This window comes from Chiloscyllium punctatum, chromosome 23 (genome assembly GCF_047496795.1).
Source record: "Chiloscyllium punctatum isolate Juve2018m chromosome 23, sChiPun1.3, whole genome shotgun sequence".
Classification (NCBI taxonomy): domain Eukaryota; kingdom Metazoa; phylum Chordata; class Chondrichthyes; order Orectolobiformes; family Hemiscylliidae; genus Chiloscyllium; species Chiloscyllium punctatum.
In genome coordinates, this window is record NC_092761.1 from 81,880,483 (window position 1) to 81,908,095 (window position 27,613).

The 27,613-nt window shown below is 43.3% G+C and overlaps 1 protein-coding gene across 1 annotated transcript in view; it reads right to left on the reverse strand.

The window, feature by feature from the left end:
- The window catches only part of sidt2 (SID1 transmembrane family, member 2), a 99,160-nt gene that overhangs the window by 10,451 nt on the left and 61,096 nt on the right, over positions 1–27,613 (reverse strand). Inside the window, exons 13-23 of the mRNA XM_072593292.1 lie at positions 21,151–21,266; positions 18,598–18,671; positions 17,070–17,136; positions 14,211–14,284; positions 13,518–13,641; positions 10,989–11,106; positions 8,610–8,746; positions 5,846–5,954; positions 3,833–3,909; positions 3,551–3,597; positions 1,591–1,696 (exon numbers count right to left, since the gene is read on the reverse strand). Coding sequence (XP_072449393.1) covers positions 1,591–1,696; positions 3,551–3,597; positions 3,833–3,909; positions 5,846–5,954; positions 8,610–8,746; positions 10,989–11,106; positions 13,518–13,641; positions 14,211–14,284; positions 17,070–17,136; positions 18,598–18,671; positions 21,151–21,266 — 1,049 coding nt within the window. The remainder of the gene's footprint in view (positions 1–1,590; positions 1,697–3,550; positions 3,598–3,832; positions 3,910–5,845; positions 5,955–8,609; positions 8,747–10,988; positions 11,107–13,517; positions 13,642–14,210; positions 14,285–17,069; positions 17,137–18,597; positions 18,672–21,150; positions 21,267–27,613) is intronic.

The window sequence follows — 27,613 nt, forward strand, 5'->3', positions numbered from 1 at the left end:
TCTGAAGACCCAGCTAATACTCTGGGTGCTTGGGTTCAAATCCTGACGGGACTGATGCTGGAATTTGAATTTGATCAAAAATCTGAAATTAAGAGTTGAACGATGAACATGAAATCATTGTTGACTGTCAGGAGAAAACCAATCTGGTTCACTCCTTTAAGGAAGGAAACTGCCACCCTTATCTGGTCCACATATGACTTCAGACCCACAGCAACAGTGACCTTTCATCAGAGTGAGCTTTCTCCTGGTGCTAAATCAAAAATGTGAACTGTTGCCCTCTCTCTGCATGAAGTATTTCCAGCACTTTCTCTCTCTGCCTGTCAAAACCCTTCACCATCTTAAGAATATTATCAGGTCACTATGCAGTTTTCTCTTTTCAGGAGAAAAGACCACCAGATACAAGTGCACACTCATCCTATGATTGAATAAAACAAAAATCTGCCTGGTGCCTCCCTCTGATGACATGGGGTAAATAAGTAACCAATGGGTTACCGGCCTAAATCTTCAGCCTCCCTATAATTTGCAAGAACAAGCGAGCTGAGTGGTCTGCGTCTGCCCAGCGGGAAAGTGAATAGGATCAGGTCAGGTGTAGCATTTTATCTCCCATTGACTTCAGAGGCCCATTTGACCCTCAGTTTCTCAACGGTTGAGCTGAGGTAGAGTTACTTTCACTGTGGCAATCCACAGCAGAAATTAACTTAGAATGGTTAGTCAACAAAATACCAACATAACTAAACAAACATAAATAAGTCAGCAGTATAATTGCTTAAGCAAATTGATTTGAAAAGTTAACTTAATAATTAGTACAAAGTGACCACCTAGTATACAGAGAGGTGCATTCAATAGAGACACCGGACACCTAATCAGAGAACACACTATTTCCTAACAGTGTTCAATGTGAATCAAGCCAACTATTCTGAGTGTGCACGTGTCTGGTGGGCTTTTCTCTTGACCTTTTATCAGTGACCTGATAAAATTCTGAAGATGGTGAAGGGTTTTGACAGGCAGAGGGAGAAGGTGCTGGAAATACATCATGAAGACAGAGGGCGACAGAGTTCACATTTCTGATCTAGCATCAGGAGTAAGCTCACTCTGACGAAAGGTCACAGAAATGGGTCTGGGTGGGTTACTCTTCGGAGGGTCGGTGAGGACGTGTTGGGCCAAAGGGCCTGCTTCCATATTGTAGGTAATCTAATCTAATCTAAACTGAAGGATTAAACCTAGTTCTCTTTCCACAGATGCTGCCAGACCTGCTGAGCATTTCCAGCACTTCCTGTTTCTATTTTAAGATTTCCAGCACTTATGGAGGGAAAATTTCCATGAGGACTGAGTGAGGCTAGAACCTGCAGTCGGAGTAAATCTTTTCGGGAATTTAGGAGAAACAACTTTAGCAGACGGCAGCGAGAATGTAGGCATGCTGTCTATGTTGGGACAAACAGCAAAGATACGTTTAGAAGAAAGTTATTTAAACACATGAGGGAGATTGCTGAACGAAGTTGGGAAGATGTGGAGCATAGCTATTAGTAGAAACATGATGGGGCAAATGGCCTATTTCTGTGTTGCAAAAACACTGATCAGCCGTTCTCTTACCTTCATGATGATGTAAAAAGCGAAGTAGAGGAGTAAGTTGCAGATTCCTATTGCCAGCAGGTAGGATGCAAAATCTTTGGGTCTCAGAATTAGTCCGTACGCAGCTCTGAAAAATAAATGTCAGCTAATTGACAGCATGCCAATGTCAGGTGATGAAACCACGCAGTGTACTACAACACGTTCAACAGCCAGTGGGCTGGTTCCTCACACAATCACCTTCCTTGTCCCATCTTGGGGACAGGCGGGCCCTCCAGAGACCAGAATCAACTCGTGATCTCCCATCTACTACTGCCTTTCAGGGAGTGAGTACAGACAGGACAGCCCTTCAGTAACCAGAGGAGCATCTCAGTTTGAAGTTTTCCTTTTTGACAGGGTGCTGACCATGACCCTCTCAACCTGGAGCAAGCAGGTCATTTGTTTATCAACGCTACATTCCAGAGGCTGGAGCACAGAATCCAGGCTGCAGTAGATGTTGAATTGAGGCCTTGCCTCTCCAATTGACATAAGCAATCCCATGATAGTGCTCTAGGTTTGGGCAGGGCAGTTTGTCTTTATTCCCAGGACAGTACTAAGCTGCACAACTCAAGCAGTTTACCCGACTGTTAACTATTCAGTGTTGTATGTAGAATCATAGAATCCCTACAGTGTGGAAAGAGGCCACTTGGCCCATCAAGTCTGCTCTAACTCTCTGAAAAGCATCCCACCCAGACCCAGCCCTCCCCACCCTATCACGGTAACCCCCCATTTCCCATTGGCTAATCCTCCAAACCTGCACATCCCTTGACAACTTGGACCAATCCACCTGTCCTGCACATCTTTGGATTGCGGGAGGAAACTGGAGCACCCCGAGGAAACCAATGCAGACACGGGGAGAATGTGCAAACTCCACACAAGACAGTTGCCTGACACTGGAATCGAAACCGGGTCCCATGTGCTGTGAGGCATCACTGCTAACCACTGGGCCATCGTGCTGCCCCACTGCTTGTGGGAGCTTTCTGAGTGCAAAGGGGTATGCTGTGTTTCCTAAAGTGATTCGGGTTACCATACTCCAAAAGGGCTGTGAAATGCATTTCCTCAGATTAAGAAAGGTGCTATATACATGCAGTTCTTCTTTTACTTCTACATCACCATTACTTCAACTAGAACTGTCTCTCCATTTACTCCGCCAACTGACATAGGGGCACATGAGCTGCTCCAGAAGACCCTCTCCTTTGTGATAGAACAGCGAGAGAGAACAATCTCACTTCCTTTCTGTGTCTCCCCACTTGGATCAGTTTGAAATGATAAAATGTTGACACGGGGAATCTGCAGCTGCAAGACACCCCTTTACTAACAAGACATTAAAAGTTTGAGCGAGATTTCCCTGGGGTCGGGGAGTCCAGAACTAGAGGGCATAGGTTTAGGGTGAGAGGGGAAAGATATAAAAGAGACCTAAGGGGCAACTTTTTCATGCAGAGGGTGGTACGTGTATGGAATGAGCTGCCAGAGGATGTGGTGGAGGCTGGTACAATTGCAACATCTAAGAGGCATTTGGGTATATGAATAGGAAGGGTTTGGAGGGATATGGGCCGAGTGCGGGCAGGTGGGACTAGATTGGATTGGTATATCTGGTCGCATGGACAAGTTGGACCGAAGGGTCTGTTTCCATGCTGTACATCTCTATGACTCTATAACTCTATATGAGCATGTTTTGATGTAAAATCGACCAATTTACCAACGCCACTGTAATAAACATCACAGAAAGCCTGTAAATATGGATGGCTGAGTGAGTGGACAGGACTGCAGGTTTGAATATTCTCCCAGTGCCCGTCTCACACACACACATTTAGGTAGCAGTACGGACTAATTTTAGAATTTAGCATTCCTAGCACCGATTCTTGTTCAAGGTATTCAGAGATTTCATGATAACAATGAGCAAGATGGACATGGATTAAGAGGCAGTAGGCAGTCTGATACTCACAGTGACCAGTTCACAATATTCCCCATAATAAGCAATACCATCCGATCCTGAGAAGAGAAGATGAAAGATTTTAGCAAGAGATGAAAACAGAAAATCAAAGTTCAGACCATTCAAGTCCAACTTCCCACCTGCCGTGCTTTGTCAGGAACAGTAATTTCACCTAGTCATCTCTTTTTGTTTGTTTGCTTGTGTAGTGTCACTCGTCGCTCTTACATCACTGCCAAAAGAAAGCAATCCTCTTTGCCTGCAATTGTGAATGAAGAACTCTGAAGGAGCACTTACTATGTAGGCAGGTCCGCTGCACTGTCGGATATGGTCAGTGTAAATCACATGAATAATCCTTCGGCAAATCCCTGTATCTGTAAAACAAAAATCCAAGGTTTGAATATCTCTGCAAAGAAAGATATACGGCCAAAGCAAAGATTCTGAATTTCAAACTAATACAAGTTTCAAAATTTGTTGTGATTATTTGAAATTTGGCATTATTGCATTTGTCCTGATAATTACACTCCAAGGTGCTAAAACAATCTGTGACGATTACACATTTGTAGCGAATACATACAGAAACAGGGTCAATTACTCAAGTCACACAATCCATGATACTGTCAGTCTTATGGGAATTACACACACTCCTGGCTAACCCCTGTAACTTAACCATTTGCATCTGCAGGACGAAGTGTCCTCCGGGGGACTGACTGGGACGGGAGAGGTGAATGATTATATGGGGCAAAGAAGTCGTTTTTGAGAAGGTCTTGAAGAGGAACTTAGGTAAGAAAATCTCAGCACTCCTGGAGGGTGAATCTGCTCAAGATTTGTTTAGCTGCAAGTAGGGTTTCTGCTGAAATTATTATTGACTGTGCAGCAGCAAAGCCAGGTGGAATTTCAGCTTTCTGGGGCATGTTATAACTGTGCAAGGTGTGTCATCCTTTTGTAATGTTATTTAGATCATTTCACAACATGCTTTTTTGACCATTATTGAGTTGTGCCCTCTGCATTGGCACAACCTTACGCATTGCTCATATCTCTGAATGCTTTATACAAGGTTTACTTAATGCTGCATTTGTAACTTGTAGAGAGGTTTCAGAATCCATATGGTTATGTACTGCATATATTCACTCCAAAGCAACACAGAGAAAGTAGCAGAGAAAGTAGAATGGGAAGTTAAAATAAGATTGTGTTTGTCTGCTCTGGTGCCTCAATAAATATTAAACATACAAGATAATCATCTAAAGAAGAACAAGGTACATTTCAGAAATCCCCCTGACATTCCCCCTTGAAACAACGTCAAAGTTGCATTATGCTGGGCAGTTCACTGTGATGTCTTAAAAGATATTTAAGGAGGAACAGTTAATGCATTTCTGTACAATTGTAACTGCATTTTTAAAATGTATGTAGTTTCTCCCTTTCAGGGAAGTTTGACAATGTTTGAAGATGTCAAATAAAAGCAAATACTTCTTTCTAAATAAAGATTTCTTTTGAGTGTAAAATGGCAGTATCCAGGTAACATCCTCTGTCTGGGAGTACTCAGACTCAGTGATAGTCTGTGATTCTTCACCTGGTTCTGGAATGCTAGGGGGAAATGGTAGTGGTATGATAATATCACTAGACTGGTTTCCAGAGGCCTGGGCTAACGGTGTGAAATATAGCTTAAATCCCACTTTGACAGCTGGGAGAATTTCAATGAATTAAAAGGAAACCCCTGAAAGAAAGTTAACAGCAGTGATAGTGACCCCAAGAAACTGTAATCAATTGCTTTGTTAAGACCTATCTGATTTGCTATTGTCGCTTATAGAAGGAAATCTGCCTTCCTCACCTGGTCTGGCCACATGTTACCCTAGGCACACAGTATTGGGGTTGATTCTACTATTTTGAACTGAAATTAAAGATGCCTCTAACCTTGAAATTAAACCTCACTCTACTCTTTCAAACTGAAATTAAAGCTTTCTCTACTCTTTTAAACTGAAAGTAAAGCGTATGGGTTGACTCTATCCTGTCCTCTGTGATGGTCAAACAAGACACTTTACTGAAAGTAAATTAGGGATGAAGGAGCAAACACTGGCCAAGGCAGCATCATCCACATCCCCTCAAAGAATTAAAAAATAAATGAAATCTGTCTTGGATAGAGATGCTGATTGGATAACTGGGCCCAGCTCTTTGTTTCACCAGCTGATAAATTGCAGTAGAAATGAACAGGAGGTCGTTACAGCCTGTCCTCTGGGTTTGACACCAAAAAAGAGACAGAACGGATGGACAGATAAAGAGAAGATTTATTTTCTGTGCATTCCCAGTAATTACCAAGTTTCCAGCGGCCCATGTAGTACAGTTGTATACTGAGCAAAAGTGTCGCCAGGATGTGAATAAAGGAGAAAACGGCCCAGAACACGATGTAATCCTTCCCGAAGACCTGCACAGAAGGAAGCAAAAATAACCAGAAAGCCTTAATGTTGATGTTTCCTTCTTCCCAGTTTCTGTAATGCTCTGTGAACACTACTCTCTTATCTGACCCCACTCTGCCTTTACACTTCCTCCCCTGAGCCAGATGGAATCTGCCTCCACTTGGTGCTGATGGTCTGGTCAAATCATAGGCCCTTCTGCAATCTTAAGACTAATAGCCTTATTGGCCATTGCACCTCTAAGGTTGGAAGGACTGGTACAATAGACAGCAGGGCCTGTAACAGACTGGTTTTTTAAAAGAATATATATTTGGTCATTGGATGTGAATGTTGCTGGGCTAGCATTTATTACTCATCCATCCATAATTGCCCCATGAGTGGTTTGTTAGGAACACTTAGAGGGCAATTTAGAATCATAGAATTGTACAGCATGGAAACAGATCCTTCAGTCAAAGTCATCCATGGTGACCAGATATCTTAAATTAATCTAGTCCCATTCTCCAACATTTGGTCCATATCCCCCTGATCTCTTCCTATTCATGTTCCCATCTAGATGCCTTTAAATGTTGCAATTGTACCCACTTCCACCATTTCCTTAATCAACTCATTCCATACACGCATCACTGTGTGCGTGAAAAAGTTGCCCCATAGGTCCCTTTTATGTCTTTCCCCTCTCACTCACCTATACCTTCTAGTTCTGGACTCCTCCACCCCAGGAAAAGACCTTGTCTATTTACCCTATCCATGCCCATCAGGATTTTATAAGCCTCTATAATAAAGTCATCCCTCAGCCTCCAACACTCCAGGTAATCAGCCTCTTCCTAAAGCTCAAATCCTCCAACCCTGGCAACATCCTTGTAAATTGTTTCTGCCCCCTTTCAAGTTTCACAACATCTTTACTATAACAGGGAGACCAGAATTGAATGTAGCATTCCTAAACAATGTCAAGTTGAACCGCAACATGACCTCCCAATTCCCAGTACTCAATGCGCTGGCCAGTAAAGGCAAGTGTACCAAACACCACCTTCACTGTCCTGTCTACCTGTGACTCCACTTTCAAGGAACTATGAACCTGCACCTCTAGGTCTCTTTGTTTGGCCACATTACCCAGGACCCTACTATTAAGTGTATGAAACCTGTCCTAATTTGTCTTACCAAAATGCAACACCTAACATTGATCTATTCAAGTACATTCAAGTAGTTTAGGCAAGGCCAACAGATTTCACTCCCTAAAAGAGCATTAGTGAACCAGATGGGTTTTTACAACAATCAATTCATAGTTGCACTTGGCCAGCTTTTTTATTTCCAGATTTTTATTGGATTCAAATTTCACCATCTGCAGTGGTAAGAATTGAACTCATTGAAGATTTGAACAAAGCTAAAAAATTTCTTTAAATGAAGGGAAGAGGGAACAAGGCAATTGGACACAAGGCCAAAACCTCCAGGAATATGTGCCAGCTGTCAATGACCTCCGATATTGTTGCATTTAAAAGGCCATTATTCGGTGAGATTCCTCTAAACTACAGATTAGTGCACTATAGGAAGTCTCTGCCCTTTGATCAGTGCCAATGCAAGATGACCCTGGGTGGGAATGAGAATAGATTTTGGTAAGGTGTCTCAGGGATAGCCCAGCACAGAACCATTCACCCATTGAACAAACACAGATAGTTCCCTTCAGTTTTATATAATGGAATTTTAAAATCAACATGCTGCTTGACCAAGAATTCATTTGGTGGTGGTGGTGGGGGGAAGAGATGGGGGAATGGGGTGGGGTGGGGGGGGGGGGTTATGCTGGTGGTTGGGAGGCTTCAACAGCTCCCAGTGGTCAGGGCCTAGTACTCAGGCCTAGCTGGACTTGAGCTTGGGCAGAGCCAGTCGGGGCAAGTGAGGGTCCAATTCCCTTGGGGTGAGTGAGTGAGGTTTGTTTCCCTCAGCACGAGTGAGGGCCCGATTCCCTCGGGATGAGTGAGAGTCTGATTCCCTCGCGATGAGTGAGGGTCCATTTCCCTTGGGGTGAATGAGGGTCCGATTCCCTCGGGGAGAGTGAGGGTCCGATTCCCTTGGGATGGGTGAGGTTTGTTTCCCTCAGCACGAGTGAGGGCCCAATTCCCTCGGGGTGAGTGAGGGTCCGACTCCCTCGGGGTGAGTGAGGGTCCGACTCCCTCGGGGTGAGTGAGGGTCCGACTCCCTCGGGGTGAGTGAGGGTCCGACTCCCTCGGGGTGAGTCAGGGTCCGACTCCCTCGGGGTGAGTCAGGGTCCGGTTCCCTCGGGGTGAGTGAGGGTCCGACTCCCTCGGGGTGAGTGAGGGTCCGACTCCCTCGGGGTGAGTGAGGGTCCGACTCCCTCGGGGTGAGTCAGGGTCCGGTTCCCTCGGGGTGAGTCAGGGTCTGATTCCTTCAGGGTGAATGAGGGTCCGATTCCCTCGGGGTGAGTCAGGGTCCGATTCCCTCGGGGCGAGTGAGGGTCCGATTCCCTTGGGGTGAGTGTTGGAGACCAACTTGCTTGGCATGATGGCCAGTGGGACCTGGGGTGTGAAGCAGGGATTTCTGACCTTGCCCCCGCTAACAGGTGAATGGGGTCAGTGCAGGTTGAGACACAGGCAGCAGAGCTTTGGCTGTCCCCAAGTGAGAGTCAGAATTGCTTCTCAGTGAAAAGCTGTACTCACCACTCCCAGCACAGAGAAGAATATGACTAAGGCAAGACAGGCATAAGCAGAATAGGCACTGGCATTAATGTCCGGGTGTCGCTTCTCATACAGCTTCAGCATACAGAGGCCTGCTATCATGTACATGAAAGATGTGTCTGTGTGTCAAACAGAAACAAGGGTCAGAACACACTTACACACTCCTAGATCAATACTCATTCTCAGTAAAACGGGTCTGTAGTGGTCATAGCAGCATCCGAGGAGCAGGAATGTCGACATTCCGAGCATAAGCTCTTCATCAGGAGCGAAGAGCTTGGTGAAGGGCTGATGATTGAAATGTTGATTCTCCTGCTCCTCGGATACTGCCTGAATGGCTGTGTTGTTCCATCACCACACTGTTTGACTCTGATCTCCAGCATCTGCAGTCCTCACTTTCTCCCTGTAATGGTCATTGTTGTGTTTTCTCGGATACACCAAACCTCTATGTGGGTAATGGAAGTTTTATCCAACGTGTCCTAACAGTTGGTCCCTTATGTTGTCAGCATCTTGCCTACAATTCTGTTCCTTTTTCTCTAGGTGACCACACCCAAGCTTAACCAGTTGCACACAGAAAGCAAATACCAGACGTACATAATTGAATAACAAATGGTTGAACTCTCCAGTCTTTAAAAGGATTCTCCAAGACTAGGTCCTTATAGTGCAGACTGAGGCCATTCAGCCCATCAAGTCTGCACTGCACTCTCACCCAGACCCCCACCTTTTCCATGGCTAATCCACCTAGCCCTCTCAGTGTGGGCAATTTAGCAGGACCAATCCACCTAACCTGCACATCTTTGGATTGTAGGAGGAAACCCAGACAGACATGAGGAGAATGTGCAAGCTCCACACAGACAGTTAGCCAAGACTGGAATTGAACCTGGTTTCCTGGCACTGTGCGGCAGCAGTGCTAACCACTGAGCCACTGTGCCACCCAAGAACAGAAATGCAGCAGTCAAATTATGTGATGCGTTTAACTAAAAGTTTCAACTGAATCTCCAGTCATTAGAAATGACACAAGGATGATAAGGCCAGTGATAAGCAAATATTTTTAAAGATGTTATACATGTTAGCCCAAACACAAGTGGTAGCATTCTCTTCTCTGAGTCTGAGGTTTGTTGGTTAAAATGCTGGTCTGGGATTTAAGATCAGCAATTAGGGCTGACCCACGTAAGTGCAGTGCTGAGGGAATGCTGCACTGTCGGTCTCCCCTTAGATAGTGGCAATAAACCAAGGCCTTACTTTCCACTTCAAGTCAACATGAAAGATTCTGTGGCTCTACTTCAAAGAAAAGGCAGAATGTAATCCCCTCAATCAATACAACCAAAACAGATCACTCTCTCATTTGTGAAAACTGATTAACTGTTACAATACAACAGTGACAATACTTCTATAGAACTTTACTATCTGTAACGTATTTTGTGAAGTCGGTGGTCTTGAAGGTGTTACATAAATGAACATTCTTGCTTTGCTTTGAAAGATATGTCTGACCTTTCTCCAGCCATAGCTTTGTCCAAATATACTGGACCAAGAGTGACCTGTTGTTATGAAGAGCTACTAAAGATGCACTTCATCGATTAATTATTCTGTTGCAAATATCAAAAAGAAATCTCACCTTTCTTTTCGGACCCTTCAATTTCTGGTCAAAAGCAGGTCACAGAGTCATAGAGGAGAAAGTGAGGACTGCAGATGCTGGAGATCAGAGCTGAAAATGTGTTGCTGGAAAAGCGCAGCAGGTCAGGCAGCATCCAAGGAACAGGAGAATCGACGTTTCGGGCATAAGCCCTTCTTCAGGAATGAGGAATGTGACACACATTCCTCATTCCTGAAGAAGGGCTTATGCCCGAAACGTCGATTCTCCTGTTCCTTAGATGCTGCCTGACCTGCTGCGCTTTTCCAGCAACACATTTTCAGCACAGAGTCATAGAGATGTACAACATGGAAACATACCCTTCGGTCCAACTCATTCATATTATTATCTGTTTGGAGACTAATGCAGAGCTGATCGTAACAACTCAAAACCTGACAAAGTAGTCGGAAAATGTGTATTCCATTTCAGCCTTCCTCACTCTAAAGAACTGTCACTTAATCTCTCTCCCTGAGTCCATATGTTCTGGACTGCAGTTTCAACCCATTTGCCCACCAAAATACGCCGAGATGGCAGGTTATCCAGACGATGTTTAAAAACAAGTTTATTCACTTTTCTAATCATTTCTGAACTTCAAGATGTGCAGCAGTCAGCTATGATCATTCTTAAATGGACAATCAGCAAAGCTTGAACACACATCCAGACCCAACTGCTTGCCCTTGGACTCCAGGTGAGATGTCAATTCTTAGAAACATTAGAAATGGGTGTAAACTCACCAAACTGGAAGTTAGTGTAGTTTGGACAAACGTGGTAACAGGCACTGAGTAGCCCTTCCATCATCAGAGCAGTCCCCATCGCATAAAACAAACCAAAATGTTTAGGGATTCCACATTCCTTCAAAGACAATCAGACAAGTCCAATATTACTCAGTGTTTAGTTAACTGGTGGATTTGCTTGGGGGATTGCTAACCTTAATAAAACGCACAACTGACTGTCAATCAGATCAACGAGATCAGGTTGAATTCCCTCAGGACCAAATTAGGTTGGTGAGATCAGCATTAGAAAAGGAGAGAACCTGTGTATTGGGCATTTGCTGTAATTAAGGGTCACAGCCAAGTCTCTCATGACTATCAGTGATGACTGTCAGTGGTGGCACTGTTATCTCAAAGAGAGATGGATGTAAAAAGTCCCATTCTACAGTCTCCTCACCAACACTTCACACTCAAATAAACCAACTGCTCATTCATCTTACTGTTGATAGGAGTTTTAAATATCTACCCTTCATTCAAACCCCTCATCAGCCCTGCAATTTTCTCTCGTCCCAACTGTTTTCTGAGATATCTGCACTCGTCTTGACCACTTGATTTTAATCATTCTGCAATGCTGGTCAAATCTTTAGCAGCCAAGACTCTAAAATTATTCTTGAAACCTCAACTACAACTCAGTACCTTCCTGGAGACATTTCTGAAACTCCTACCTCTTTGAACAAGTTTTTGATTGTCTGCTGTAGCATCTCCTTATGTGGTTCATTGTCCAATTTTGCTTAATAACATTTATGAGGAACCTGGAGGCATTTTATTACCTTAAAGAAGCCATATAAATACAAGCTCTTGCTGCGTTCCTCATTATAACAACTGGTAGGAGACATTCTGAGTTATATAAACTGCAAAACAGGTGATGGCTCTTTTGTTCTGTTGTTATTAAATCAAGCAACATCCTCACCTATGTCTGTTATTTTAAACCAGGTACTAAACAATCTTTTTAAGATGACTATCAAAATCATTTTATACTTCGCTTGATGAGAAGGCACTGCAATATTTGCTAGACTATTTATTCATGCCTTCATTATTTGCAGTTTTGATTATTCGAGCACGTTCCTGTTTCATGTGTCAAATTTGACCCTCCATAAATTGAGGTCATCCAAAAGAGTATTGTCCATGTCTCCTGGATCTCCAAAGAAAAGTGCTGAAGTGCCTGTCACATTAACTCTGGTTTTTCTTTCCACAGAGGCTGCCCGACCTGCTGATTTTCTCCAGCCCGCCTTGTTTAAATTTCAGATTTCCAACATTCGCAGTATTTTGCTTTTATCTTAGCAAGCCTTATTCGCCCATGCTCCTGTTCCCCCATTCTCCTCCATTCCTGTTCCCCTGTACCCCCAATCCCCCGTTACCCCCATGCTCATTGATGTACATTTGCTCCATGTCAAGCAATGTCTTGATTTTAAAATTCTCATCCTGCTTTCAATTGTCTCTAGAACCTTGCCCCTCTTTAGTGCTAAAATCTCCTCTAGGCCAGAACGCTCCAACAACCTGTGTTCCTCTCATTCTGACCACTTGGAACACCCTCAATGTTAATCACTCCATTGGTGTCCATGCTTTTACCAGGGCACTAAGTTCTGAAATTAAAAATCTGCACTACCTCCCCTCTGCCTTGCATTTCTCCTTTAAGGTAATCCCTTAAACCGTTGATCAATCTCTGGTCTGACCTAATATTTCAGGGGAACAGGAATGGAGGAGAATGGTGGAACAAGGGCACAAGGGAACAAGGCTTGCTAAGATAAAAGCAAATGCTTGAATATTGGAAACCTGAAATGAAAACAGAGCATGCTGGAGAAAAATCGCTAACCACTGACCCTATAATATTTTGTTTTCCAATGATCCTATGACTTGCCTTGAGATGTTTTATTACATTAAAGGTGCTGTTATTAAAGGCAATTCAAACCATTAAACCTGCCCTCAACATCACCACCAGTACCCTTTCCACCCTATCCCAGCACATTACCAACTCTGTCAGTCAACGGGAAGCAGCCCAGGGAAGGGTCACTAGGTTGATCCTGGGTATAGAGAGACGGTCTTGTGAGGATAGCTGAGTAGGTTGGGATGTGCTCATTGGAGAAAGAAAGATGACATAAGACTTATAAGGAACTTGACAGGAGAGATGACCTCAGGTCTAGGACCAGAGGGCATCATCTCAGAGAAAGGGGCTGTCCATTTAGGACAGAGTTGAAATTGAATTCCTCCTCTCAGAGGGGAATGTACCTGTGGAAGTCTTTATCTCAGATAGCTGTCAAGTCTAGATCATTTGGAATACTCAAGGCTGAGAACCTCAGATTTTCAATCATTAGGTGAAACAAGGGTTATGGGGAAAGGGCTGGAAAGTGGAGTTGAGAATGATCTGATCAGCCATGATCGCATTGAATGATGGAGCAGAGTCAATGGGCCAAACGGCCAACTTCAGCTCTTACGTCTTATGGTCTTATTAATTCAAACCCGACAGCTAAAGAAAACCAGGAAGGAGATTGGTACCAATGCACAGATGTCATTCCGCATGAGGGCCCGTTTGTGCAGAATCTCACGTTGTAAGACAATCAGCAAGAACAGAAGACCCAACATCAGGTATCCAAGGTTACTCAGGATATTGTTAAATGCACTGTTGGATGAAAAGCACACAATTAACTCTGAGCACACAAGCATTAAACGAAGAAAGCGACTGACAAACAGTAGAGTATTGGGTAAGCCACCAAACACCATCTTTTATCAGATTGTGCCGTACATAATTGTTTATATTTCTTCAGCAACCACTATCCAGAATAACAATGGTGACAGGTGCATGGGATTATCTTTATTTCCAAATTCTCTTCCTAATTTCACTGCGTTCCTTTTTGGGAATGTATCGCTGTTCCTTCATCAAAAGTCTAGAACTCTCTTCCTAGCTGCATTGTGCTTGTGCCTACACCATGTTGACCGGAGTGTAGTTCAATAAAGAAGAACTACCAGCACTTTCCAAAGGGCAATTATAGATAGAGACTGTGATGAATTTGCCATTGGCATCTATTGCAGGAGAATGAAAATAACAAATTGCACTCTATAAAGGTGGTACTATTCCCTGTGACATGCAGCAGGACAAAAATCAGGGACAGCAGGTTCAACCAGGGACATTAAGTTCTGCCATCACAAAACCTATGTCTTTAACATCATTATTTCAGCATAGTCACTGACCTGAGGACCCCAAGGGGATGAGCACACATGAAATTGTAGTAACAGATGTCTTGATTTCCCGTGATATTGAAAACCTGTTGGAAAAGAATGATGAATAAATCTGTCAGTGACTTCCTGCTGACAATGACATTAGGTCAACTGATGTTCTTTGATGTTTAGCACATAATGAAAGCTCCTCTGCCTCACAATCTTTTCACAGGATCTGATGAGGAGAGGTCATTTATCAATTGAGCAGGTTCTAAGTTATGTGGGTGACAATTTAGCATATATTGGTGGAATGTTGCTTGACTCAACTGTTCTCCATTTCTACAAAAGCCTTAATGTAGTAAACTGACCCAAGATATCTCATGTAAGACAGCGTGAATAACAACCAGTGACATTTGGAGAGCTGACCAAAAGCAAGGTGGGGAACATAGGTTTCCAGGAGATTTCTGAAGGCAGTGAATGAATGAAGATATTGAGAGTGTGTGTCCTAGAGAGAGGGGATGAGATAGCTGAAGTGTTGCCCTCTCTATATAAGTAGTGAAGGAGGAAGAGACAGATATCGAGAGGCAGAGAAAGCAGGGACACGGCTAGAAGAATAAGTTACAGCATTTGGGAATCGAGGTAAGGGTTAGTAAGGGAGAACAAGGGCGGGAGGAATTTTGAACAATCTATAGTTGGTATGAGCAACAGTGTGAAGAGTGAATGCGAAAGTGTCTATCAGGACATTACTGGATTAATACTCAGTATGAGCTGAAAATCTGTTGCTGGAAAAGTGCAGCAGGTCAGGCAGCATCCAAGGAGCAGGAGAATCGACGTTTCGGGCACGAGCCCTAACTTGGCAGCAAGTTAATGTTGTAGGTCAGGGCGTAACAACTTTTAATTTTAGATATCAAATGGCAAATAGAAATTAGCCATTCCTCACATACTCACCCTAAAAGGCAATGCAGTAAACTTTCCATAAGTATGAGGCAGATACAGTCTAAGATTAGAGTTGACAAAGGGTGGCGCTGGAAAAGGCATAGCAGCTCCGAGGAGCAAAGAGAGTCAACGTTTTGGGCAGATCCCTTCTGCAGGACGTCCTGCCTGAAATGTTGCCTGTTTTGCTCCTCGGAAGCTGCCTGATCTGCCATGCCTTTTCCAGTGCCACCCTTTATCAACTCTGATTCCTCCAGCATCTGCACAGTCCCCATTGTCTCACAGTCTAAGATTGTCTGCACTGTGTGTGCCCCACAAGGACTGAGCCAATTTCATTCCACATTTTCTTGGTTCCTGCTCCTTCAATGAGTCTGGGAGGATCTCAGCTGTAACCCCAGTTACTGGCAGTTGCATTCCCAATTTGGAAACCCACTTTGGAGAATCAGCTGTGGAATTCTGCAAAACCAATTCATTGCATCCTCAAAGATTCTGGCTATTAAAACTTGTTGCTTTAAAACAAAAATCACACTGATCTCCAAAGCTAATCTCCTAACTGTGTTTCTTCACAGTAGCTTTGATGTTTCACAAATGTACAGATTGAAATGCTAACTTTTAGTACTGCATTGTCAGACTGTTGCCACCAGAGGGCTAACTTTCAATAGTATCTGTTTTGTGGCACCACCAGGTTAAGCTCAGTCAACTGAGTGATGAATTTGTGATCAGAATACACCCCACTTTGAATCACAATAGACTTTACTCAGATTCCATTCTTTGGCAGTAGATTAAATGAAGATAATTTTTTAGTATGTGGGGAAGAAATATGAGATTAAGCAATTATATCTCATAATGTGATTAGCTGCACCTCCAACAGAGGTCCAATCTCAATCACGGTTTTCCTGACACATTTGATGGCTTCCTTTGACAGCACTTAACCAAATCCACAACCCCGTCTACACAGGTACTGCATGGTTCTGTCACTCTATGCCCTTCTATATGAAGGATGTTGTGAAACTTGAAAAGATACAGAAAAGATTTAGAAGGATGTTGCTGGGACTGGAAGGGCTTGAGTTATGGGGAGAGGCTGAAAAGGCTGGGGCTTTTTCCCCTGGAGCATCAGAGGCTGAGGGGTGACTCAGCCTCATGGGACCATCACCACTTGCAAGCTACCCTCCACATCACGGTCCACCCTGACTTGGAAATATATCACCTTCGCTTCCCGTCACTGGGTAAAAAATCCTGGAAACTCGCTCCCTAACAGCACTGGAAAAGGGTGTTCCTACACCACGTGGACTGCAGCAGTTCAAGAAGGCAGCTCAATGCCAGCTGTTTGGGAAAGGGTGACAAAGGTTACTTTGTCCGGAGATGCTCGTATCTCATGAAAGGATAAAGAATGTTGAAACTGCGACACTATCGTATCTTTCGGTTCTGTTCTTTCCTCAATGAATATATTTCCCATTCAGGTGCAGGCACCTTGTGAACTCACACCAGCTTTCTCTGTATGCTTTTTTCTGCTGTTTGTTAACCACTTACACAGCTCTGATGTGAACATCCCCAATGGGCGGCACGGTGGCACAGTGGTTAGCACTGCTGCCTCACAGCGCCAGAGACCTGGGTTCAATTCCTGCCTCAGGCAACTGACTGTGTGGGGTTTGCACATTCTTTCCATGTCTGAGTGGGTTTCCTCCCACAGTCCAAAAATATGCAGGATAGGTGAATTGGCCACGCTAAATTGCCTGTAGTGTTAGGTGAAGGGGTAAATGTAGGGGAATGGGTCTGGGTGGGTTGCGCTTTGGTGGGTCGGTGTGGACTTGTTGGGCCGAAGGGCCTGTTTCCACACTGTAATGTAATCTAATTAGAAAGTCTATCCCAAAACTGTCCTGGTTAACCACTCACAAACAATGAATCACACCATAAATGTTCACAGTGTGTGAAATCAGTCTGAATCATTCCAATTCTTACCGTCTGATATGTGATGACCAGTTGAATCACCGGCAGTGCGTAGAAAACTGCTATTGTCGCGATATTCCTGAGAAAGGAAACTATCACAAAGTTAATTCTTGAATAGATAATACAGACTTCAATCTCTGGAAATTCAGCTAAAAATAAAACAAGTTACATACACATTGGAGGTTTGCCCTTGGTTTTCTACATCCATCCATCCCTAAAATATACTCAAAGTTTGCAAGTGCCCTGAAATGTTTGGTGAAACTAAACCTCGTCATAGTCTTAGAGACATAGAATCATATAAAACGGAAACAGACCCTTTGGTCCAACTCGTCCGTTCCAACCAGATATCCTAAATTAATTTAGTCCCATTTGCCAGCATTTGGCCCATATCCCTCTAAACCCTTCCTTTCATGTACCCATCCAGATGTCTCTTAAATGTTGTAATTATACCAGCCTCCACCACTTCCTCTGGCAGCTCATTCTGAACACCGCCCTTGGTGTGAAAATGTTACCCTGCTGGTTGTTATTAAATCTTTCTCTTCTCACCTTAAATGTATGCCCTCTAGTTTTGGACCCCGGTGACCCTAGGAAAAAGACCTTGATTATTCACCCTATCTATGCCCCTCGTGATTTTATAAATCTCTATAAGGTCACTCCTCAGTCTCTGATGCTCCAGGGGAGAAAGCCCCAGCCTTTTCAGCCTCTCTAACTCAAACCCGCCAGTCCCAGCAACATCCTTGTAAATCTTTTCTGTATCTTTTCAAGTTTCACAACATCCTTCGTATAGAAGGGCATAGAGTAAGAGAACCATGCAGAGCAGAAAAAGGCCATTTGGTCCCAATGAGCTAGAAGCATCTGGATGGGTACATGAAGGAGGATGTGGGCCAAGTGCTGGCAAATGGGACTAGATTAATTTCGGATATCTAGTTGGAATGGACGAGTTGGACCAAAGGGTCTATTTCAGTGCTATACAATTGTATGACTCTATAAATGTAATGACATTGAATGCCAAGAAGAGACAGGAAGATTCTCTTATTGGTGCAGATTAATATCACTTGCCATTTATTAGCACAAACCTGGATGTAACCCTGTGTCCTATGAGCTACATACCTCTTAATAGCCTGACCTCACTTGAAATCAACAAGAACACAATTTTCACAGTACTCTGCCTTATTTCTAGACTGCAGATGTGTTTCATGGGTTACTGGTTTTATCAATTCTTTGTATAAGGGTTTACTTAGTAGCATCACTGCACAGTGAAAGTCAGTGCTAGCTCTCAGGCTGAACTGCAATAGCAGCAGCAGCAGCAGCAGCAGCAGCACTGTGGAGCTCAGAATGAAGAAAGGGTGATGCCTTCCCTAGTTAATTAGCCTGCTCAAATAATGGCAACATGACCTTGTGTCACAGGGCAGACAGTACAATGTCCCAGGTGGAATCAGAGACTCAGGGAGAGAAGGGGTGTAAAAACTGGAGGAGAACAATTAAAAAAAAACAACCATAACATTTGCAGCAAATCTCTGATATTAGAAACTTGACTAACCAGAAATAAATTTTATATTTTTTGCTGAGAACCCGCTTGTCCTTCCGTGCAAGGTCAGAGACGTACAGAAACCTCTGCAAATATAGAAAGAAATGAAGAGTTTTTATTTACGAAAGGGTTACTACTCTTTTCCTTTCTGGAGGATTGTCCAGTGAATGATGAGTGGCAGGTATTCACCTCAGAATATGAAGAAAATAAACAAGCACCATGAGGTACAATCAGTGTCCAATTCTATAAATTAGAAGCCGTTCTGACCTGTCACCACTTACCTTTCTGGTTTGTGGGTAATTCCTTTCTGTATGTGTGCATCTGTGAGAGAGAATATGTGTGAGAGAGAGAGAGAAAGAATGTGTGTGTGAGAGAGAGAGAATGTGTGTGTGAGTGAGAGTGAGTGTGTATGTATGTGTGTGCTAGAGTGAGTGTGTGTGTGAGAGTGAGTGTGTGTGAGGGAGAGAGAGAGTGTGTGTGTATGTGTATGAGTGAGTATGAGAGTGAGTGAGAGAATGTGTGTGTGTGGGATTGTGTGTGTCTGTGAGAGAGAATGTGTGTGCGCGTGTGTGTGAGTGACAGTATGGGTGAGTGAGTGAGTGCGAGTGAGTATGAGAGAGTGCGTGTGAAAGAGAGACAGTGTGTGTGTGTTTGCACACGAGAGAGAGAATGTGTGTGTGTGTGTCTGTAAGAGAGAGAATGTGTGTGTATGTGTGAGTGAGTGTGTGTGTGGTGGGTTGGTTTGAAGGAGAAGACTTCGGTGAAAATCAGCAAAAATCTACAGGAAGTGGTGGAAGTATAATTCACAGAACTAATTCGATAATGACAACCAGGACTGAACAGGTAACGAAAGACTTTCTGCTTCAGACAGTCATGGGTTCAAGCCTCAATCCAGATACTGGAACAGTTTGGAGCATGGTTATAATTGCTGTCCTTCAGATAAGACATTAAAAGTGAGGGTTCACCTCAGGTGAAGGCAGCTGATCCCAGGTCACCTTTCTTTTGAAATTGAGCGTGAGAGTTTTACCAGTAGCCACAGCAACATTAATCCCTCAGCCAGCAAACAGGTTAGCTGCTAATTGTGGGAGCTTGCTATGTGCAAATTGGTTTCCAACATCCGAAGTGAGAACAAACTTCAAAAAGTATTTAATCAACTCATGAGAATTTCATGAAAGTCACTTTCTTTTTGGTTATAAATGCTTTAATTTTAAGTGGGTTTGCACCTCAGCTTAAATAATTCCAGAAGACAATGCATTAAGGCCTGCGACACTGCCCCCACATGGTTTTTACATATTACGGCTCATAATTACAGTGTTTAGCAGAATGTTGTTAATTTTAGAACACAACTGACGCGAATGCCAAGAGCAGGAGATAATGTAACTAAACCTATAGTGAGCATAGTAACTAGGGCTCCAATAGTGTAGTGGTTATATTACTAGATTAGTAATCCTGAAGTCTGAGCTAATAATCATATTCAAAATGTTAGTTCAAGTCCACTCAATGACAATTTGACACTGTAAAGAATCTCAAAAACTGTTCTCAGTAAAAAAAAACTTTACTCTTCAAAACATTTTCCAAGAATATAAATTCAAGGGGAAACCAATATGTATACTTTCATAAAGTGGACTCTGATTGGTGGAGGCACTGCCATAGAGAATGCACCCATTAATACTGATTGACAGTCTTTGTTTACATTTTAAACCAGGCAAATTGACTCTGATCGGTCAGGGCGTTGCCCTGATGACTGCACAGTGAATGGCTGTCACCTATTTTGTTGAAACAGGTGCCATGTGTGTCAATGTTCTTTCTATCTGCAAGGATCAGAGCCCTGTATATTAATGTATGTAGTTTCTGGTACACGCCAAATGACTCACATTGTGAGCCTGACTGGCAATTCTAAAGTGGCTGTCAGCATTACTCCCTCACACATCCAGGATTATCCAACAAATGTTGTCCAATTACAAATTCTAATGTCAGACAGTGTATTGCAGGGGAGTTCGCAAGCACAGGCTGGCTGGGTATAGTCAGTACTTTTCTTGTTACAAAAGGCTGAAAGGATATGCTATTTGTACGATCCATCAATCTTTGGAACACACAGTGTACATACCTGGCATCACACCAGCACTGCAATTCATATACCACATCCCTCATTGTCTGATGGGTAAGGCTTTTTCTTGGTTTGACAGCAGCATCCTGGCATTGCTACTACATACTGGCAGCATGAATCAGCGAGATACCTTACCGTCTGGGTAACATGATGTAAACTGGACACTGTTTAGCACCAAAATTGACTGCTTTAGAGACTTGTATGAGTTTATATGATGTTCAATCAGAAATGATCAGTGGAGAAAAAGCTACAATATTCAGATTGCTGTAAAAACTCCACTGGCTCACTTAGGGAAGGAAACATGTCACTAACTTCATATCAATGTAGTTCATTCTGACCCCCTTCTGAAATGGCCTAGGAAGCCACTGAATTGTGAAAGGTATGGGCAAGACATACCAACACTTTCAGTGATGGAAATTTTTTAAAAGATGTTTTGTGGTGAATTTCAAAGCACACACCTTTGTTCTGATGACATTTTTATCGGAATCAATGTCTGCCAGGGTGTCGTACTCATCTTCCTCGATGGAGCTGAGAGAATCGAGACGTGGACGGGTCACATTATCCAGAGGCCTTTCTGTGAAGGGACGGGGGGGGGGGTTAACGAAAAGGTCAGCATGCAGTCAAGGTTAGTCTCAAAGTACTCAGTTCACAAGGGAAGACGGAACATGGATCTTTAACAATAAAACACTTTCCAGAGCCAAAGAGTGCTGAATGCGAGGGGTTGAGGCAGTGTCATTCAGACTCCGTTGCACAAGAGGTGATAGCCCCAGTCCCAGAAATTAACAGCAGCTTTTGCTGCCTGACACTGGCTTTTGGCTGGTTCTGTGGAAGGCATCACATCAAACAGATTTTGCTCTCACCCATCATGGAGTCTTCAAACACTAGATCTTGAATGCTAACTAATTTAAGCCCACATCACTACCCCCCACACTAGGGAACTGAGGCCCCTTTCCCTCCACAGATCAGCCAGCACACCATAAATCTGAGGATTAATGTGGGATCCTTTCAGAGATGTTAAGTCATACAGCACAGAAACAGATAGGCAATTCTAAGTAATGTACAACTCCTACATTAATATTCAGGAGTATGTGCTGCCCATTTAATCAGTTAACAGGAGCTCAAATTGCACACATCTAATATATTAATATTCATATGACTGTCCTCATTTCTCATGTTGACCTGAGAATATAGTAACAATTAAAAATCAAAGCTGCTCAGACATTAATTTCCTCTAATCCAACACTAGTCAAGAATGATTTCTTTATGCCCTATTTTTATGCAGATGTTAAGCTGGTTAACTATGAGTTAACAAGTATTTAACAAAATTTGATTTTCACTAATGTGAGGCTACCTAATGCTCTAAGCTCCACTAAGCTTCTGACTAAGATGTGTTGCTGAATCATCCACCTAGAACTATCATTCATCAACATGTTTTAAAATGTGTTCTTAGCCAACAGATGATAGAGAGACCATTTTAAAAGTGATGACTGATTACCCTTTAACTGTGAACTACAGGCTAGCTGTGTAACACATGTGTTTCATAGAATAAGCTGAGGTTACCTAAATTCAGTCACTAACTAGAAGTGAGGGTTGAGAAAGTCACATAGTAGTCCTTGGAAGGAAATTGCTTTCAAGTTTGTATTTGAACTCAAATGTCTACAGAAGTTAGATCATGATAGAAACATTTATGGAGTGCCGCCACTTATTCAAGATAAATTTTAAAATCTAATTGAGTACATCATAGAGACACAGAGATGTACAGCACGGAAACAGACCCTTCGGTCTAATTCGTCCAAGCCGACCAGATATCCTAAACAAATCTAGCTCCATTTTCCAGCATTTGGCCCATACCCCTCTAAACCCTTCCTATGTGTCTACCCATCCAGATGCCTTTTAAATGTTGTAATTATACAGACCTCTAGCACTTTCTCTGGCAGCTCATTTCCTACATACACCACCCTTTATCTGAAAAATATGTTTCTTAGGTCCTTTTTAAATATTTCCCCTCTCACCTTAAACTTATGAACTATAGTTTTGGAGTCCCCCATCCCAGGTCACAGACCTTGTGTATTTAGCCTGTCCATGCCCCTCATGATTTTATAAACACCTATAAAGTCACCTCTCCGCCTCCAATGCTGCATAGAAAGTAGCCCCAGCCTCTTCAGCTTCTCCCTAGAGCTCAAATCCTCCAGCCTTGGCAACATCTTTGTAAGTCTTTTTTGAACCCTTTCAGATTTCACAACGTCCTTCTTATAGCAGGGAGATGAAAATTGTATTCAAAGTTTGTGAAAAGATTTGTAGCTCGGGTGCTCGTTATGGTTCTGTTCGCTGAGCTGGGAATTTGTGTTGCAGACGTTTGTTCCCTGTCTAGGTAACATCCTCAGTGCTTGGGAGCCTCCTGTGAAGCGCTTCTGTGATCTTTCCTCTGGCATTTGTAGTGGTTTGAATCTGCTGCTTCCGGTTGTCAGTTCCAGCTGTCCGCTGCAGTGGTCGGTATATTGGCTCCAGGTCAATGTGCTTATTGATTGAATCTGTGGATGAGTGCCACGCCTCTAGGAATTCCCTGGCTGTTCTCTGTTTGGCTTGTCCTATAATAGTAGTGTTGTCCCAGTCGAATTCATGTTGCTTGTCATCTGCGTGTGTGGCTACTAAGGATAGCTGGTCGTGTCGTTTCGTGGCTAGTTGGTGTTCATGGATGCGGATCATTAGCTGTACTTCCTGTTTGTCCTATGTAGTGTTTTGTGCAGTCCTTGCATGGGATCTTGTATACTACATTGGTTTTGCTCATGCTGGGTATCGGGTCCTTCGTTCTGGTGAGTTGATGTCTGAGAGTTGCTGTTGGTTTGTGTGCTTTTATGAGTCCTAGTGGTCGCAGTAGTCTGACTGTCAGTTCGGAAATGCTCTTGATGTATGGTAGTGTGGCTAGTCCTTTGGGTTGTGGCATGTCCTCGTTCCATTGTCTTTCCCTTAGTCATCTGTTGATGAAATTGCGGGGGTATCCGTTTTTGGCGAATACATTGTATAGGTGTTCTTCTTCCTCTTTTTGCAGTTCTGGTGTACTGCAGTGTGTTGTGGCCCTTTTGAATAGTGTCTTGATGCAACTTCTTTTGTGTGTGTTGGGGTGGTTGCTTTTGTAGTTCAGGACTTGGTCTGTGTGTGTGGCTTTCCTGTATACCTTTGTGGTATACACAAAGAACACCTAACGGAGAATTCACCACAAAGGTATACAGGAAAGCCACACACACAGACCAAGTCCTGAACTACAAAAGCAACCACCCCAACACACACACAAAAGAAGTTGCATCAAGACACTATTCAAAAGGACCACAACACACTGCAGTACACCAGAACTGCAAAAAGAGGAAGAAGAACACCTATACAATGTATTCGCCAAAAACGGATACCCGCGCAATTTCATCAACAGATGACTAAGGGAAAGACAACGGAACAAGGACATGCCACAACCCAAAGGACTAGCCACACTACCATATATCAAGAGCATTTCCGAACTGACAGCCAGACTACTGCGACCACTAGGACTCATAACAGCACACAAACCAACAACAACTCTCAGACAACTCACCAGAATGAAGGACCCGATACCCAGCATGAGCAAAACCAATGTAGTATACAAGATCCCATGCAAGGACTGCACAAAACACTACATAGGACAAACAGGAAGACAGCTAACGATCCGCATCCATGAACACCAACTAGCCACGAAATGACACAACCAGCTATCCTTAGTAACCACACACGCAGATGACAAGCAACATGAATTCGACTGGGACAACACTACTGTTATAGGAGAAGCCAAACAGAGAACAGCCAGGGAATTCCTAGAGGCATGGCACTCATCCACAGATTCAATCAATAAGCACTTCGACCTGGACCCAATATACCGACCACTGCAGCGGACAGCTGGAACTGACAACTGGAAGCAGCAGATTCAAACCACTACAAATGCCGGAGGAAAGATCACAGAAGCGCTTCACAGGAGGCTCCCAAGCACTGAGGATGTCACCTAGACAGGGGACGAAACGCCTGCAACACAAATTCCCAGCTCGGTGAACAGAACCACAACAATGAAAATTGTATGCAGAATTCCAAAACTGGCCTAACTAATGTCCTATACAGCCACAAATCAACTCCCAACTCAATGCACTGACCAATAAAGGGAAGTATATTGTATGTCTTCTTCACTATCCTATCTACCTGTGAATCCAAGGAACTATGAATCTGCACTCCAAGTCTCTTTGTTCAGCAACACTCCGCAGTACCTTACCATTAAGTGTATAAATCCTGCCCTGACTTACCTTTCCAAAATGAAGCACCTCACATTTATCTAAATTAAACTCCTCAGCCCATTGGCCCATCTGATCAAGATCCCATTGTATTCTGTATCTTTGGAAAGACAGCAGAACATCACTATAATAGTATCAGGTAGACTATAACCCATACAGGATTTTATAACCCTTTAAAGTAAGGGTTTTTAAAAACATGATGAGCCCATTTACCCAAATAAGTCATACCATTTGGATAGATCAGACCAGTCAACTCAAATCAGTTGTTACATTTAAAAGGGAGTTGGGTTTACTTCAGCATGAAAGTGAAGAGAGAGAGTGTGTGTCGGGTGGGGGTGAGAGGCAGACAGACTGTCAGGGAAAGAGAGATGGGGGGAGGGGGAGAGAGAGAGAGAGAGAGAGAGAGAGAGAGAGAGAGAGGAACAGCGAGAGAGAGAGAGAGACAGACAGACAGACAGACAGTGAGAGAAAGAGAAGGAAAATGTTTTTAAAATTATATTAGTTGCCCTAGCTCACAATGTTTTGTCATTGGAATGAAAGCTCAGCTCATGTTCTTATGTTTCTCACCATCTTCCTTATCTATTTCACTCTCCAGAATCTTACAATCACTTGAAACCTGTTTATAGCATCTACCCATAAGGGAGGAGTTCCAACGGGCAGTTCTGCTTAGGTAGCAGTAACTGCCTCATTTTTACCTCCTACCCTGGGCTTTGACTGCTTCACTGCAGCTAACGATTTTGTGAATTCTTTTATTAAACCTTGATGCTATAATTACATAATCCGCAACCACACATTTTCAAGCAACATAACCTCACCAATTTAGTGAGTTCCCAAGGAAAGCATTACGCAGAGGGTCTGCAAGATTTATTGCATTTTTGTGACTGAATGATTGGAAATGACGATCAGTATTGGGTGCACAGACTTAGCAAGTTCAATTTTAAATGCATTAGTATTCCCCCAAATCAGCCAATATCACACAGGCCAACCCATACACCAGTCAAGTTCATATGGCTTTTACTTTAGCTTCTCCCCGCCATCTCCATCACTACCTTCTCGTACCTATGTAACAGCCCTGTTCACATCCATCAACATCAACCTGGCCAGGGAAACACTGACCACACTATTAGAAGAACCAAAGACACATAGACCAAACACCACCAACTTCATCAGCAAGGACAATATCACCAAACTAGTGGACCTATGCCTTACCACCCACTTCACCTTCAACAACAAATCCTAACAACAAACCAACAAAACACCAATGTGATCTCCAATAGCAGAGGCAGTAATGCAGACTTGAACAAACAGCTCTGCCAACCATCTAACCCAAACTTTGGGTTTGCTACGTGGATGACACCTTTGTCATCACTAAACACAACAAATTAGAGGAAACTTTCAAGACCATCAATAATACCCTCATTGGCATAAAATTCACGAAAGAGGAGGAAACCAACAACAAACTGCCATTACTAGATGTACTGGAGTGAACAGCCAATGGGGAACTTCAAACGAGCGTCTACAGGAAAATAACACATACAGACCAAATATTGAACTACAGAAGGAATCATCCCAACACCCACAAATGAAGCTGCATTAGAACATTATTTCAATTAGCCACCACACACTGCAGCACAGAGGAACTATGAAGAGCAGAGGAAAATCACCTATACAGTGTATTCACAAAAAACAGGTACCCAATGAACACAGTCCGCCAATTTCTCAGCGACAAACCCAAACAAGTAGACAAAATGCGTCCAGAAACCCTAGCCACTCTCCCCTACATCAAAGACATCTCAGAAATGACTGGCAGACTACTCGGATTCCTTGGCATCATGGTAGCCCACAAACCCACCAACACACTAAAACAGCAGCTAATGAATTTGACAGACACTATACAGACAACAAGAAAACTAATGTCATTTACAAAATACTTTGCAAGAACTGTAACAAACACTACATTGGACAAACAGGCAGAAAACTAGCCACCAGGATACATGAACATCAACTAGCCATAAAAAGGCATGACCCTCTCTCACTAGTATCTTTACACACAGATGAGGAAGGACACCACTTCAACTGTGACAACATATCCATCCTAGGTCAATCCAAACAGAGACACACACAAGAATACCTAGATGCATGGCACTCCAACCAGAACTCTATCAACAAACACATTACTTGGATCCTAACCACATAAATAAAAAGCGGGCCATACCGCCAGTGCTTTCCCGGAGGCTCACTGATGATGTTACCTAGTATGGTGACAAAACTTCTGAATTTGAACCTTGCAGCTCAGTGAGCAAAGCTGCATCCACAACCTCCTCCTCTCATTCAAATATTCTCCACTTCTGAATTCACTGAGTTTTACTCGGATTCCACTTCCAGGAAGAGGCCACTCACCAGCATCTGTAAATGGAAAGTGAGCACCAGTTGGCAATTGACCTCTGGGGACCATCATATTGTAGACCTTGTGGACTGTCTGTGCACTTTCCAGAGAACTAGGGAGGGCTAACAATCAAACGTGGCACTATGGCTGATTTCAATCTGCCCTAGCCCTCCCTTTCAATATCCAGCTAATCAGCATTATTTTAATCCAGCCTCAAACCCTAGAGCAAAA